At 40.7% G+C, this 16,010-nt stretch overlaps 5 protein-coding genes across 5 annotated transcripts; 3 read left to right on the top strand and 2 right to left on the bottom strand.

Annotated features, from left to right (window-relative positions):
- Window positions 1–915: 915 nt before the first annotated feature.
- Window positions 916–2,669, top strand: EAE97_004701 (uncharacterized protein; the record flags this gene model as incomplete). The annotated part of the gene is made up of 3 exons (XM_038875213.1): window positions 916–933; window positions 993–1,638; window positions 1,714–2,669. The coding sequence occupies 3 exons, from the start codon at window positions 916–918 to the stop codon at window positions 2,667–2,669; spliced, it is 1,620 nt and encodes a 539-aa protein (XP_038733570.1).
- A 3,538-nt stretch (window positions 2,670–6,207) lies between these two features.
- On the top strand, window positions 6,208–6,648 carry EAE97_004700 (uncharacterized protein; the record flags this gene model as incomplete). The annotated part of the gene is made up of 2 exons (XM_038875212.1): window positions 6,208–6,337; window positions 6,407–6,648. The coding sequence occupies 2 exons, from the start codon at window positions 6,208–6,210 to the stop codon at window positions 6,646–6,648; spliced, it is 372 nt and encodes a 123-aa protein (XP_038733569.1).
- Window positions 6,649–8,466: 1,818 nt separating this feature from the next.
- EAE97_004699 (uncharacterized protein) lies at window positions 8,467–9,243 on the top strand (the record flags this gene model as incomplete). Its single annotated transcript, XM_038875211.1, has 1 exon — window positions 8,467–9,243. One exon carries the CDS (start codon window positions 8,467–8,469, stop codon window positions 9,241–9,243), a length of 777 nt encoding a protein of 258 aa, XP_038733568.1.
- A 1,373-nt stretch (window positions 9,244–10,616) lies between these two features.
- Window positions 10,617–11,690, bottom strand: EAE97_004698 (uncharacterized protein; the record flags this gene model as incomplete). Its single annotated transcript, XM_038875210.1, has 1 exon — window positions 10,617–11,690. One exon carries the CDS (start codon window positions 11,688–11,690, stop codon window positions 10,617–10,619), a length of 1,074 nt encoding a protein of 357 aa, XP_038733567.1.
- Window positions 11,691–12,140: 450 nt separating this feature from the next.
- On the bottom strand, window positions 12,141–14,958 carry EAE97_004697 (uncharacterized protein). Its single transcript, XM_038875209.1, has 3 exons — window positions 14,229–14,958; window positions 14,019–14,170; window positions 12,141–13,967 (listed from the first exon to the last, which is right to left on the bottom strand). The coding sequence occupies exons 1-3, from the start codon at window positions 14,435–14,437 to the stop codon at window positions 12,493–12,495; spliced, it is 1,836 nt and encodes a 611-aa protein (XP_038733566.1). The 5' UTR covers window positions 14,438–14,958; the 3' UTR covers window positions 12,141–12,492.
- Window positions 14,959–16,010: the final 1,052 nt, after the last annotated feature.

Below are 16,010 nucleotides of genomic sequence, written 5' to 3'. Positions count from 1 at the left end.
CAAATTAATTTCTGAAAAATCATATCATGGTAATGAATCGATGATCATTAGATATGTTATCAAGACGGCTTTTGCATACTGTACATCAAACTCGCAAGATTACTAGATTGAGCAGCTTCCCACATGTTTCTTTTTCCATGTTGTGAGATTTTAAACCATTTGGGATGGAGTAGCTCAGCCACTTTCTTCAGCCATACATGACTATCGAACCCTACCTACCTAAGGTTTATCAAGATTTGAGATTTGTTTGGTGAGGGGAAGGGAGAGGGGAGATGTAAATCCAAGATTCGATCTAAAGTCTCGACTCAGGTTTTTAACTCTTGGAAGATACAATGTGTGATATTTTACTATGTATTTGAACATCTTCAAAACCTTTCAATACCTCGGTACTTTTACTTGTAACCTTAAGTCGTAACTTTCTCAACAAGAACATCCATTGAGTGGAAACCTTGAAGCCTTTGACGATGATCCCTCGCCTCAGCCACTTTCCACATTCACCGCAACACCTGCTTCCAGGAAGGAGGGGCAATTGTAAACGCCCTGATTTTGGATATTCCTTGTACGTCATCGCCATTGGCTCTATTGCATGTTCTCTTGGCTACCACCAAACTGTTTCGAAGCGCGTAAGATCTGTGAATAACCGCCCTCCTTAATAAGAGTGGTGATGAGATTTCGTTCTCGTAGAAAGTTAAGTTTATTTTGTTTTGGAAATCATAAATCCTTCTATCTTCTTCATCTTCATCTTTATCGGTTTCTGCTTATTGGAATCCCCCACTGTACAAGGTAGTTTGTTGATTGCAAAGATACGATATTCTGGTAGATAGGTTGGAGACTATTGATCCTTTATTGTTTACAAACGACACGGATATTCTACAAAGTAGATATTCTACAGTTTCGCTCACACGAGAATTCAAAATGGCTTCAGGACATAATGTAATACCTCTTTAACCATTTCTCTCATTTTCCCATTCGCAGATTCTAATATCATATAGGATCCTAAACTTCTCTATGCCATCAATGGTATAAATGCATATCATATCGAAAATGGCAAAGAAGAATCCCTCACACCAAATGGACCTCAAACCCTCTCCCTCCTAATGGTCCCTACCTCTTCCCCCTTCTCCGGTCTCTCAATCGCAGATCCTCAATCCCAAACCCCAGAAGAAGACTTCTATCTTCATCTCCATCTCCCTCCCGAGCTCGATCTTCCCCTCCCAGCCACCACCCAAATCTATCACCAACCACCCAGCAGCTACCTAATTCCACGATGGGATCTAGGACCCGACAGTGGCATCTTTACCAAAATCGAATTTCCCATCGTAGGAGCGTCCAAAATCAACCAAGATGATGTCGATACTTTTGAAACCATATTGGCACAGTGCACAGCTTTCCTCGAGCGTGCACCTCCTCCACAATCCTCTCGCCCGAAGAAAGAAAAAGCGAAATCTACAAAGGAACCCCTGCCAGCATATAACCCGTCGGATTTTGCGCCAGGAGAAGCTTATGTTTCGGGAAGTGCCAGTTCTCATGCGGGTGGACAGATTGTTTTGGTGGATGAGGAAAATGGTAGTGTGGTTGGCGAGTTGGGAGAAGGCTTTCATGTCGTTGAAGATGCGAAAATGAAACCGGGATCCAAAGGTATGTATATTGTTCCCGACTTTTGAACCTCATTCGCTTTTTTTTTCTCTCACAAATCCCTAACAACTTCTATAGATCCCGTCGAAATCACTCTTCCCCAAGATGGTTCCCTCAATATTGGTGTCGCCCCAGCATCTCCTGCTTACCTTGAAATGGCCATGCACCCCGCCTACAAATCCTCCAATCTTGTCTCTACAGCTGCGATGGCCTCCCGTCTCATCGTAACCACCTCCAGCTATGTTTCTAAAACCCTTACATCTCAAGCCGATAATTACGCTTCTAAATCCGCACCCACCACTAAACCCATGACTTTTACTCCCACCACTCACGCTCATATTCGTAGGGTCCATACCTTTACCGAAGGAGCCGCCGGTCTTTCGGCCAAAACCGTCGGACAGGTCACAAAATACGCACAAAACATTGGTGCTACTCTCGCAAAACGTAACCAGAAAGCTCATAGAGGAATCGGTCCAGATGGTAAGCCGGTGGATAATTATAAACCGGGCATTCTCAATAAATCCATGATGGCTTTCTCTACTATCGCCGATGGTATTGATCAGGCGGGTCGTAATCTCCTGGCTTCTACGTCCACCGCGGCAACTACAGTGGTTGAACATAAGTATGGACCCGAAGCAGGTAATATTTCTCGGAATATCGGGGGTGGAGTCATGAATGTGGGATTGGTTTATATTGATGCAACGGGTGTGAGTCGAAGAGCGATTGTGAAGAGTGTAGCGAAAGGAATGGTGGTGGGAAAGGTGAGAGGAGGTGGTGATTTGATTGTTGGGGGAGGCGATGGTGGAGCGGCGATTACGCAGGGAAATAGTCCGCAGAGTGGGAGTGGGAGTGGAAGTGTGACGCCTAGTGAAAAGGGGAGGAAGAATGGCGGGGAGGCGATTATGAGTGGTGGGAGTGGGAATGGGAGTGGGAGGGTTTCGCCAGAGGTGGTGGGGTTTGGGAGAAGTGCTAGTTCGATGAAGGTGGGGGTGGGAGAGAGTTTGAATGGTCAGAATGTGGGGGGGAAACGATAGGGTGAGGGGTCGATGAATAGATAGAGGGAGAGAGGGAGAGAGGGAGAGAGGGAGAGAGGGAGAGAGGGAGATAGATTTTGGTGAAGAGGCTTGCTTAGCCCAGAAATTGGGAGGGGATAGGGGATGCGGGGTTGGTAAGGGATAGATGGTGGATGGTTAGTTTATTTTGGTTTAATTTGGTTTACTTCAGTTGGGCAGTACAATGGCGGTCAGTCTCGCTAGGATATAGGTATCCGGTGGGGAGAATAGGGGAGGGGGTAGAATCGGAAATGGGAATTGAAATGTAGTGATGATTCAGATGTGATGGATATTGATATTGATATTGATATTGATATTGATGGAGTGGGTAATGCTGGTATGAAATCGAATGAGTTAATTTGTTATGATATGAAATGATATGATGTTATATGGATGGATTGTTATGATGTTATATTATAGGGATTGATATGATATGATGGGATTGATTTGATTCGATATGGATTTTTTAGAAAATAATAAGATGAGATTTTTATGATATTATATCATATGGATTGGTATGATATGATGGGATGAGATTGATATTATATGGATATTTATGAAATGATGGGATTTTTATAATATGATATGGATTGATATGATGTGAAATGATAGGATATGATGTTATGTAAAATGGATTTCTATAATATTATATATAGATTGTTATGAAATAATGAAATGGGATGAGATAGAATGAAATGATATGAGATAATGGATGGGATTTGGATTTTTATGAAATGATAAGATGGGATATAAAGGGATATAATGGGATATAATATAGATTAGTATGAAATGATGGGATAGGATATAATGGGATATGATTTGATATGATGTGTTATAATATAAATAATGGGTTTAATGAACTTGATGGGTTTAATGGGTTTGGTTTCACTTTATCTTATTTTGTTGATGGTAGTGTGGAATGAGGAGATGAGGAGATGGTTATAAGGAGATGAGGAGATGATTATGAATGAGATTTTGTATTTGTATTTGTATTTGTATTTGTATTTGTATTTGTATTTGTATTTGTATTTGTATTTGTATTTGTATTTGTATTTGTATTTGTATTTGTATTTGTATTTGTATTTGTATTTGTATTTGTATTTGTATTTGTATTTGTGTGGTTTTGGTTATGTGGATGTGGATGTGGGCGTGATGTGAGTTTTGGGTGTGTGATTTGTGGATTTGTAGTTTTTGAGTGTGTGATAGTGGTGGTGAAGTGTGATTTGCGATGTGGGTTTTCTGAATGTGTGGTTTTGTGATTTGTGGTTTTGGGTGTGTAATGGGGATATGATGAAGTGAAATAGTGGTAGTGATGTGGTATGAAGTGATGAAGTGATGTGGTTGTGGTTGTGGTGAAGTTATTTGATAGTGGTGAAGTGGTTGTAAAGTTTGATATGGATTTTGGTGATGGTGATTTGATGTGAAGAAGTTATTTCCAGGAGGTGAAGTGAAGTGAAGTGAGATAAAAATCTCAAAGCTAATAAACACACCCATCCTCACACCCATTGTTGATTGTCGATATCCTCACTTACTATGTTGCGTTGGAGAATTGTAGAATTGTATGAGTATAGTAGGAAGGAGTATTAATGACTTTGTCATGAAGATGAAGGGTTGAAGAATTGAAGAATTTTGTGTTTTTTAGGGGAGGGGAAGTGAGGAGGGTGAGGTGTGGAATTGGGATATAGTAGTATTATTCTTGATAATTACACTTATGTTTCCTTTGTTTTATGATGATATAAATGGAAATGGAGAAATAGATGTCGACATATACAGGAGAGAAGGGGAAAGGGGATGAATAGGAGGATTCCCGTTTAAGAGAATTTGAGATAGGAAGGCAAGGGAATGGAATACACGTTTTTGTATATTAGAATGATGAATATTGAAATATGAGAGGAGATTTCTGGATTGGTGGGTTAGGGTGTTTAGATTTTGGTGATGATAAGTTCACGGTATACTGAGTTATAAGTTTGGGATTTGAGTCTCAAAAAAGTGTTGAATAGATCAGATAATCTAAAAAGATAGCTTAGCATAGCATAGCATAGATAAAAACCAGTAAGTCTCTTGTAACTAGATAGATATAACGATCACCTATACAGCGAATCACCGCCGGTATCAGATTATTTCCCATAGCTCTAGTCCCCTCTCCTCTCTCCCATTTCTCACGATGCGAATCATGAGATCCAAAGAGAAAAGAATAGGAGGGATCTCGCGTATACTTCCTAGGTACTTATCTCTCTGTCTCGCATTATAGCCCATCTCCTTTCTCATTTTACTGAGGAATTGGGAGAGTTGTGGATTTGAGGGTTCGTTGATGAGTAGCTTCTGAACTCGTACTCTGGAGACTGTCTGCGGAGATGGAATTTATGTGATTGCTTGTTTATGTATGCGTATACGTATGTAAATGCACAAATTACCCAGGCATGCATGTATGCACAAAACTCAATGTGCATGTCGAAATTTAAAGAGATAACCTTATCAGGGCAAAGTCAAAGGTCTCCAGGTTTTTGTGACTGTGAGGGAGTCTACACGTTGTGTTAGTATAGATGTGTGTATATGGAGAGATCTTCGGAGATATATGTGTCGTATGTGTGTGTATGTAGTGTTGGCGGTTTGGGGTTAGTAGGATTCGACTAGTTTAAGGGATCTTTGGAGTGAGGGTTTTTGCTTTGCGGATGAGGGGGGTGGGGGAAAGTATAGAAGATAGGGAAATTGTGATTAGATGAGATGGATTAGGGTTGAATAGAGAGGGAGAAGTTATGCGTGGAAAAAGAGAAGTTACGAAACGAACTTGGGGGAGAAAAGAGTTGGTGGTGGAGGTTGGAAGTTGGGAGATTGAGTTGGATATTTCTCGATTGGGGGGTTGAGTATGTAAGTAAGTAGTTGGTAGGGATGTTGACATAAAGGAAATGAAATGAAAGGAAAAGAAAGTGTTGGGAACTCTAGGTGTGCTTTGAATGTGTGGTGGGATAATTGATGGAAATTGGATGTATGAAAGAGCCTTGGATTGGAATGGGAGAATGTTAAGCGAAGATTGGAAAGATGAGGGTGGATTGTTGCTTGTTGCTTGTGGATTGGAATTGGTGGATGGAGGGATGGATACGCCTGAGAGGGTGGATGCGGAAATGAAAAGTGAATGGGAATGGAAGAGTAAATGGTTGAAAAATAGGAAGTTTGTACATAGTGGAAGAAGTTGTCGGGAGGTGTCTAAATGGGAATGATTGCAAAAGTAAAAATTTATATGGAAAATTTTTGTTAGTTGTCAGTAGACAAGTATAGTCATCACATGGAAATGCAAGCGCTCACCAACTGCTAAGTATATCAAACAGAGTTCACACGATGATGATCTTGCGTGATTCTGCAGTATAAAGATCTCTTGTAACCCCAGACGTAGAAATTCATGTTTATTCTCAATAACCCTTACAGTCACTTCTCTTTTGAATGTATAAAAAATCCCACAAACTAGGTAGTTCTATCATCTCCATTTTGAACCATCTTTTTCTCTCCTTTCAACGAAATCACAATGTCAAGCGTTTTCCACCCATATGATGCCGCGTTACGGGGCAGCCGGATCCCAAACCCTTCGGATCCCCCGGGTCAAGATCAAAACCAAGATCAAGATCAGACGGGTGAGGAGGAGAATAATAAGAAGGGTAAGGAAATTCAAAATCAAAAGGCTTGGGAACAGATTAAAACATAGGTAGATACTCTAAGATATCTAGAGAAGAGTATTAGAGAGGAGGTTGAGATGAATTTGAAGGTTGTAAGGAGGGAATTGAATGGGGTAGAGGGCACTGTGGGGATGATGGAGAGTTTGTGCAGGTGTATGTTGAGTGAGAACTTGGAGCATAGGGGGGAGAATAGGGGGAATGAAGTTGATGAGGAGGATGAGAAGAATAGGATGGATAAACTCTGGAGACGGGAAGACGGGAGAGACGAGGAGAAGAGGAAGACTAAGGAATAGTAGATGCTGGAGATTGGGTATGGGATAGGTTGATCACTTTGACTGGTGTTGTGAGAAAGGAAGGGAGGCAGGTGGAATGGGAGTGGGATTTGAAATCTACATGATATTATTGAGATGATATCAGGAAGTTGTTTAGAATTCTAAGACAGATAGAAATTACACCATGAATCATGATAAATTGAGTGTTTCTTTACGAATTGCCGAAAGATCAATAAGAAGAAAATTCCCGTTGTCGATTCCGGAAACAGACTCTGATTCTCAGGTGTTCCTCCAATCTCCGTCAAATGACAGCATTGATATCTTGTTTATTGTCTGTTGCTTGTGGTTCGTAGAACTCTGTGCCTAATCGCTCACAGTTTGTTTTGTTTTTGTAAGCGACACCCATTTTTTCTACGGATTTCTATTATCAAGAGTGAAATACTTCTTCGCAGCAGGCAGATACTTGTTCAGAGTTGAAATCATGCTCTAGGGTATAAACTTTCTTGGAGTAGATTCTTCACGAAACCTGATTTCTGCCTTCTATATATTTATATTAAATCATAAACCAAGAACTTGATGACAATATAATGTCCAGTTGTATATTATGATTGACAACGGAAGAATTGTGAGGATGGTGAATTTAGCGAACACGAAAACTGTGAGTTACATCGACTTCAATCATCACATATTTCGCGCATGGTAAAGCTTTGATTTCCTACTCTTCATATTTCAGTATGAGAAAATAGTAATCGCTTAATTTCACTGATGAGTTAGGTATATAGTGAAAGCACGTTTAGGCGCATCGCACAGTCAGCGCAGTGTAGGCAATAGTATACTACAGTGAAACTGTGGCGTATATTAGCATATTGATATTGCACCTAGTATATATAGAAAGGAGGTTATACCACTCTCGTTTATATTTATATATCTAAAGAATACTAGCAATATACTGAAATACTGAAATTCATTGGAATATCTTCATTCCTATCTAAATTAGGTGATAAATTGTATTCCTTAATTCAAATTGAAATGAAAACCCTTATTTCCAGTCTAATTTATGTAGGAATGAAGATATTATATTGGATTCCAGTATTTCAGTATATTGCTAGTAGTATTAAATAACTGAATAATATTGAATACTTTCAGTGGTATTGAATTCTATACTACATACGTACGTATTTCGAGAAAATTCGATACGCACCACTAAACTAACCCGTATACGAAATACGGGAAATACTATTGCCTACACTGAGTCAGCGTAGTATTAGCTGTAGATAGACTGAATCGATTATGAACTTACTACTACTAGTACTTGGTGATATGGAGACATGTAAATATAACGGCCATGAAGTAGCCATTGACTTCATAGGTGTTTGAGACGAGGATATCTAAAGTCATAATCCAAATATTGTTCATATGTCTAGGTAGTGGCTCAAGTCGCGCCTTCTTGTGTGATTTCCTGTATCCTCACTCAAATCATGCCTTCCCCCTCTCTTTATGCCATCTCGTAAAAGATCAAAGTAAACAAGAATAAAGACTGTACTAAATTCTGTTATTGTATACTTCGTTCATAGTGTATAGTTTACTTCATCGTCCTGTTATCATAGACTTCACTCATAGTATATGGCTAGTACCGTGTTTCAAAATCATTACCACTAAGTGTAAGCTCATCATTCACTTTACATCGATAGACGATTATCTGCTCAGTAAAGTATGTTAGTCTTCGTCACATTACATTCAAGAATAGCGCTGATGCCAGTAAAGCCAGGAGACGCGTTGCTAATCATCACCTCAACCCTTGATAAATAAAGTCATACATCTAACCAAAGCAATCCAAACATGTCGAAGGATCTGGGAAATGACCCGAATCGCCTAGGCTTGAATTATGGGAATAAAGCAAGTAAAGTAACTAAATCTTCGTCGACACCTTTTCAGAGGATTCAAGATAAAATCAAAGAGTTGGAACGAAGTTTAGAGAAGCAACGCAATCAAAACGAGAAGATTCAAGACAATGTCAAGGGTTTTGAACAGCGTTTAGAGGAACAATACGATCAAAATGAGAAGATGCAAGATGAGATGAAAGACTTGAAACAGCGTTTAGAGGAACATTCTACTCGAAACGAGAAGATTCAAGATACGACCAAAAAGTTGGAGCTATCTTTAGAGGAGCAGTACAATCAAAACGAGAAGATGCAAGATAAGATCAAGGACTTGGAAAGACGTCTGGAGGAGCAATACTGTCAAAATGAGATGATACAGAAGACCCGAGATCAGAGATTCGAGTACTACAATGGTAAAATAGAGAAGCTGGATGAATCGGTCCAAAAATTGACTAATTGGACATCGCAGTTGAAGGATCGTATTGATGAAGATTTTCAAATGCGGGATCAAGAAACGGATAACCTCGATGCAGTGCAGAATGTCCAGCATACAATGCAAAAGGTCCTTGCCACTGTCATGGAACAGCAGCATAAGCATATATCGGACACGATTGAGTTTCAAACTCGGCTACCAGATATGATACAAAGAGAATTATCTATTCAAAGAATGTTCGATCCAGAACCACGACTCGACAGAGGCCCAGATGTATATGCCAAACCCACCCAGTATGAATAAGACGATACGAAAAATTCCGAAAAGACTGTGAAGAGGACAAAAGTTGTGATTGAATGAAAGGATACACAATGCAGTGACAGATGGAGCATGGGGACGAAGGTGTAAAAAAGTCAATTCTATTAGTATTCACTATTGTTCCAAAAATTCCAAGACTGTGTGAATAGAGAACAATGGTTCTCCGACTTCACTTTAAGATTCACTTCTTTCTAGGATACAGTTCTCAATAGATTAGGCAGTGGATAAGCAATTAGAGATTAAAATTCAAATTCAATTAGACGTAACAATTGGAAAGAAATCGCTGAGCTGCTCATTGTTATAATTTGAATTCTCGCAAAATGTTCAACCCTTGAAGATATACACAAACCACAACAAAAATCAATCATCAAGTATGAGTGGTTACAACATTTACTAACTCAATCTTAGCGGAGGAGATAGATCCAAGAGAGAAAATGGGGATGGAAGTGATGAATCTGATAGATCATCAAGAGTGGATTCGCAGATGAAAATGGCAGACTTGCATGCGCAAATTCAATCACTGACTGCACAGGTTACATATTGGCGTGATCTTTATATACAAAAGATTCGATCAGATTCAATAGGTCAACCTCCTGGCCAGCAATCCGGTCAGTTAATACAAATTTAAGACGCTACAACACCTCAAGTTGCTCCGTCTTCGGAACGACAGCGGTCTGGCGCGCCGTCACAAGGTCGGGAGGTTGATCGATGTCCAGGACAACAACAGTCTGGTGCATCACCACAAGATCAAGACACTCTATTGACTTTGAGGTTAGGGGATGTGAAAAGTATTTGAGATGCTCCGTTGCAGATATAGATATTGAGATTGGGAATGGCAATACAATCGAGATCATACCACAGAATGCAAACGATATTCTAGTATACTGCTCAAACAAAAGAAGGGGTATACAATATTTCGAATAAAGAATTATTTTATTTTTCTTAACAATCATCTAATGCTGTGTAAATTTATTTTCAAGCTGTTACTGTATGAATATACACTGGACATCGCCCCCCTGACAGTTGATATCCGTACTGTCCAGCAAGAAAACCGAAGTTCGCTTGGAAAGATGTATAACCCTATTCCTATTCCCCGGTAACTGCCTATCCTTCTATTGATACAGATCTCGCTCTTGCGCAATTCAAATAGAAAACACTTCATAACATAAGGATTTTCGATAATTTTTTTTTCGGTGGTCGCTTTGAGCTTGGGATCTTTGTAGTTGAAAAATTCTCGAGTTGCGGAGACCGACACAAGTGAGTGCAAGTGAGCTTTCCATATTTTCACCCACATCTAGCTCAAGCTACGGACATATGAAGTACATCTGAGTAGAATCTTCAACTCCCAACATTGTCTTTTATTCTGGAGTAGAAGCTCTGCCGGCTCGCATGTCAGTCAGGTAAGAGTCTGAATGATGGAGGCGAGGAAATTCGGATCGCATGCGTGGAATTCTGGATAGTGTTTGACTCGGATTCGGTGGTCTGGATGGTGTGGATATTGGACTGGCATTGCTGCTGTTCGCGGTACCTGAATCATTGAACATCCCAGGCTCATTTTCATTCTTAGCCTTCTGTGATGAAGGACAATAATACGCCGAGTCAGCAGAATGAGCACGAGTATCATCACGAGGCGCCGAAAACACAGGTGCTACTGGGTTGAGCGTAGATTTTAAAGGCGGAGATTGGTCCGGCATCGCGAGCTGTGTTAAATTTTCGAAGGGGTCGCGACCAATATGGAAATTGAAAAGGTTCGAATCTCGCGCTGTATTTTGTGCCGTTCCATTCCCCAACTGCAAACCTCTCTGTAACTTGCCGTGAAATGATTGCCGTGCTAGTTCAGTTGGCAGTCGTTGTTTTCTTTCTTCTTCGTACGCAGTTTGAAATACTTGAAAAGCTCTTCCAGTCTCCGCCCGGAGCTGCAAATCTTTTTCTTGCCCTGTCCACAAATTTTGCCATGCCACTCGGAGTTCCTTGTAGCTTTCCTGTAATTCTCGAAATTGCTCTTGGACTTGCAAGCATTTTAACTGTGAATCTTGCAATTCAGCTTGACATCTCTCCAGCCAATGTTTTTTGATCTGAAATAAATTTTTCCAATCAATTTGGGGCGCTGAGCTATGCGACGGTCCATTCAAGTTGTTTCCATACAAGTGGTCCCCAATCGAGAGGTTTCCATCCGAGATGTATCCATTCGAGAGGTTTCCATTCGAGAGGTTTCCATTCAAGAGGTTTCCATATAAGTCATTCCCATTCGAGATGCTTCCATATGAGTGGTCCCCATTCAAGATGTTTTCATATAAGTCATTCCCATTCGAGATGTCTCCGGATGGCTGGTTCCCATTCGAGATGTTCTCATTCGAGGAGTTCCCATTTAAGCTGTTCCTGTTGGAGCGATTCCCATTAGAGCGGCTTCTATTCGAGTGGTTCCCGTTCATTGTTGTGACTAACGATAGAGTATTAAATGATGTAGTTATTGAAAATAATATGATGTTGAACAAGTCTGTAGAGTCCGAATGAGTGCTTGTTAAATAGTAAACATTGCCTGGTGCTCTTTCCTTCTCTATTGAGAGAGCAACTACAAACGTCAGGTGAGACTACCACATTAGGTTTGGAGTTCCAAAGATCGAAGCGAGTGCTTTCTAAGAAATAGAAGTGTGCAATTTCCAATTGCATCTATAAGATTCAAACGATTTAAAACACTGGTTTTGTATATCGTGTTGCTGCCCAGCGTCAACAGTTCCTGGTTATGAGTGGCTGTCCAAACTATCCGACATCCTACCCGACAGAAATATAAATAAGAAGCACCTACAAACGGCAAACAAAAACGACCGCGGCGGGTTTATTTAAGATAGTATTTAATTCTATATATATCAATTCATCCGACAATACGGAATTTATATACAAGCAAAGTAACCTCAACGCCTTTCCCACCCAATACCGGGTCCGTAGACTCGCCGGTCGATACCCATATCCATACCCAATGCTTATACATATGCAATACCTTAACTCCCAAAAATGCTTGATTCCGTTTCAAACGCCGGGATGTATGACCTTGACTATGCCTTCCCCATATGCTATGCCGCCGTATTATGCAATGCTCGAACGCTATGCCTACCGATGTATGTACCGTCATTGATTAATCATATACTCTATGCCCTTCAACCATTAAACATCACCATTTCTTTCTTTCCCATTAACTGCAGAGCCGTCGGCATTCGTATCAACGGGATCGTCTTCTCAGATCGGCTCCGAAGGCCCAATCGCTTCCTCAGATTCCCCATCCGTGGAAATCGAAAATTCCTCCTGAACAGGCGTCATGGCCGCCACTCCGGCCCCAACACCAACCGTTCCCAATTCATCGGCCCCTTCAACATCCCACCAACTTCTATCGCCTCTTCCTCTCTCCATTACCACTCCACTACCCGCCTGCGCCTCAAATCTCCTCTGCGCCAGCTCCTGATCTCTTCTCTTGTACGCTTGTCGCGCTTCCCTAGCCATTTCGTTTCTCGTTTTTCCCGGCCCATGTCCCTGTCTCTCCTTCCCCTTCCCAAAAAAGATAACCCAGAATTTTAGACTCCCGAAAAAAGTTCCATCCGTTCCGGGAATATGTTTCCACGGCTTCTCACGTGTGGAAAATAACCAGCAATCCACGGCACCCTGTGCACAAACAAAAACTGTAGTTAATAAATTAATCGCAAATGGCGGATTGACGGCCAAATTATCGTTGAATTGTAGAATGTGAGATACAAATGGGACCGTCCACATCCCCAGGTAAACCAAAGGGTAAATAAATAGAAATCGAAGTTGACGACGGATTTTCTCTCGTGTACGTATCATTTCCGATACCGTTAAATCTTGACCTCGAGAATTGACAAGATGCATATCGTAAGGATTTCCTTGTTCGGCTGATCCATTTTGTTGTTGAAGAGTAGCGGGATGTATGTATACGGAACCATTCGAGTCGAGGGATAGTCGTCTGGCAATGCTTTCTCTCCATGATGTATTTCGAAATTGAGGATGAGGAAGTGGATTGAGTACTTGTTGTGGCATCAAGAGAGCAGGAGTGGTTATCTCGGATACGATTTGTGGTGTTGATGCTCCAGCATATGAGTCAGTATCCGGTGCCGAGATCTCTGATGGAGGAGATACAGAATGAGTTCGATTGCGAGAGTGGAATACTGAAGTCCACATGAATTGATGAGCATTGTTCCTCATATTGGCGAGAGATTCCAAAGTCGACGAGGATTGTTTCCTTCTCTCGGTAACATACGCAGCGGAAGGACGTCTTATTTCAGTCACGGGTCCATTAAGAATTAGAGCTGGAGGAGGTAGACTCCTTCGTACTTGATTGCGTCTGGTCGAATCACAACTATCTTGAGAATGACTGTTCTCGAATCCACGAAACCTAAATCGTACATAGAAATATATCGAAACATAGACAGTGACAATGGTGATGAAAATAATGTATCGAGGGATCCAACTTAAAGCCAACCGATACCAAAAAGGTCGTACTGGTAGATAACAGTACGTTCCTTGAGCAACATAAGCTTCATGATCATTAACAAAAGCCAGAGACGCCGTCAATAGCGGAAAGACTATCCAAATGGTGTAAGCTATCCTACGATATGGATAAAGGCCCCCTTCACCAGACGAGGATCTAGGTCTGAAGATATACAACGCAGTATGTACAGCAACCATAAGAACCGAAATATCTATACTCGAATTAATAAATGTTGATACACATATGGAAGGGTATCTCAAACCTGAAGCTTCAATTCCTAAAGCTAGAAAAAATCCACTTATTTGACAAAATTTTGAATCATCTGCTACAGGACCATGTAAAAAGACGACGATTGGAAAAACCATAAACCATAAAGCTTTAAACATATCACTTTGAATTAATAACATAATGAGACTAATCGTTTATCAGTACATGGACATAAAAATGGAGGGGTAAATGGGGTAAAGCTCACTCATGTCTGAACGAACGTCTCATTCTAACAAACCAATAAAAAGCTAGAATTGAAGAAGCAACACTAGCAGTTGCAAATGTCAATGCAAGTTTTTGCAAAACTAATCCTTCGGATATCGATACATCTTGACCTTCGTTCGTATTGTCTCCAATGTATCTCGAGGAAAATTGAAGCACAGTTCGTGCTATGTGTGTTGGAAGGGGTGCCATGGAGAATATGGCATCTGAGTTTTTTCGTCTCGAAATGAGGGGGAGGATGGAGGGGAATTTCGTTATATGTTATGGATCGGGCTTTTCCTTCCAACTTCTAAATTCCTCCAACATGATCACCAATGTTATTTTACACCATTATCGTGCTATCTTCTATGCTTTCGAGGTTGATGTATATTGTATGGTGTGTGTAGTACGAAAGCTTGTTGTACGGTAACGTTGACGTCAAAACTAATGGTACCTGGTTCTTCGTAGATTTTCTTTTGTGATGTGCCGGACCGAAAAATTCAAGATCTAAATTCCGAGACTTGTGAATCTATTGTAGTACTTTCTCTGAATGATATAAGTTTTCTTCTTCAAACTTATTAATCGGCGGTACGCGTAGTGGGGATCCGAATTCCTACTTGAAAGGCTGGTCGGAAAGGTGGGCGAAAGAAGCGGTAAAAGGTTCCCTCGAGTTGGAAGTGTGCGTTCGGAGTATATTCCCCTATTATAGGAAAGTATTTGGTATTTTTTGGAAAAGAAAAGTGTAAAAGAACGTAAGAGGATCAAACACGTCAAATTGTGAAGTATGTATAATAATAATTGCATGTACTAGATTACCTATAGACAATCGATATTGAAACCTTGTTCCCGTTTTGAGCTGCGGAATTATTGTTGGGTTTTTTTCCTTCTTCCTCATTTCGTAGACGCTGTAGATCATTCGAATCCAACACGAGAGCAAGACTGACGCCAACCTACCGGTTGATGGAACACCTGACTATTTACAAAAAATATGTGATTCAAGAACGACTTTCCTCAGGACCAGTATTAAGAAACATTAAGATGAAGCGGGTATTTCAGAAATTTGGGAACCAATTCGTTTGGAAAAAAAAATGAAAAATGTGAAAGCTATATGTAGATCGTTTAATATTAGTAGTTCACTATAGTATTGTAATCTGTCGGATCTGCTTGAGTTAGTCGAGTACCCTCACCACTCCCTCTACTCTGTGTGGAAAGCCAAGCCAAGCAATGAAAAAAGCATGGGCGGGATCTCTGCTCTGAGTCTCTATACGTGATTGATCCAGGTATTTCGGGACGGTATAAGTGATCAATCTGAATCTTCCCTTTTCATTCTATGGTACTCACTCGTATGTATGTATGTATGTCTGTCTGTCTATTCATCGCTTCCGCTACCTGATACCTAATAAGCCTTGCATCCAACATGCATAAAATATTCACGATGACGACTGGGCTAAATATCGAGTGCGGTCTTATTATCGCCAAATCCATAAAAAAATCTCGATTCTAGGTCGATGCTCTTCTGCAAAATGGATTTTGTAGGGGTTGTGTGGTTCCGCTACAAAGGTTCAAATTTTACAGCCACCAATTTACTTTACCGAATTTTTCCCTGGGGCTGCACTGTTCATGAAGGGGTTGAAGTGATGGGGTTTTTTTTATATCTCCGATTCCAGGGTCGGATTGGATGGAACTCATTGGACCAAAAGGAAGATAGTTCGAAAGCCCTGGGGTATCACAAGAGAGTCCACAAACACGAATTAACAAAATAAGCTTCAATAGTTAGGTATATATC

The sequence above is a fragment of the Botrytis byssoidea genome (genome assembly GCF_014898295.1).
Source record: "Botrytis byssoidea strain MUCL 94 chromosome Unknown BBYS_008, whole genome shotgun sequence".
NCBI classification, from domain to species: Eukaryota; Fungi; Ascomycota; class Leotiomycetes; order Helotiales; family Sclerotiniaceae; genus Botrytis; species Botrytis byssoidea.
The sequence above is the reverse complement of the archived record's forward strand: the minus strand, read 5'-3'. Positions and strand labels throughout refer to the sequence as shown.

What these genes read in the sequence shown, in the direction of transcription:
- EAE97_004697 (XM_038875209.1), bottom strand. Translation starts at nt 14,437, where the DNA reads ATGGCACCCCTTCCAACACACATAGCACGAACTGTGCTTCAATTTTCC. An exon ending in AGACGTTCGTTCAGACATGA is followed by an intron (nt 14,171 to 14,228) that starts GTGAGCTTTACC and finishes ATAAACGATTAG; the next exon opens with TCTCATTATGTTATTAATTC. An exon ending in TTTAGGAATTGAAGCTTCAG is followed by an intron (nt 13,968 to 14,018) that starts GTTTGAGATACC and finishes ATTCGAGTATAG; the next exon opens with ATATTTCGGTTCTTATGGTT.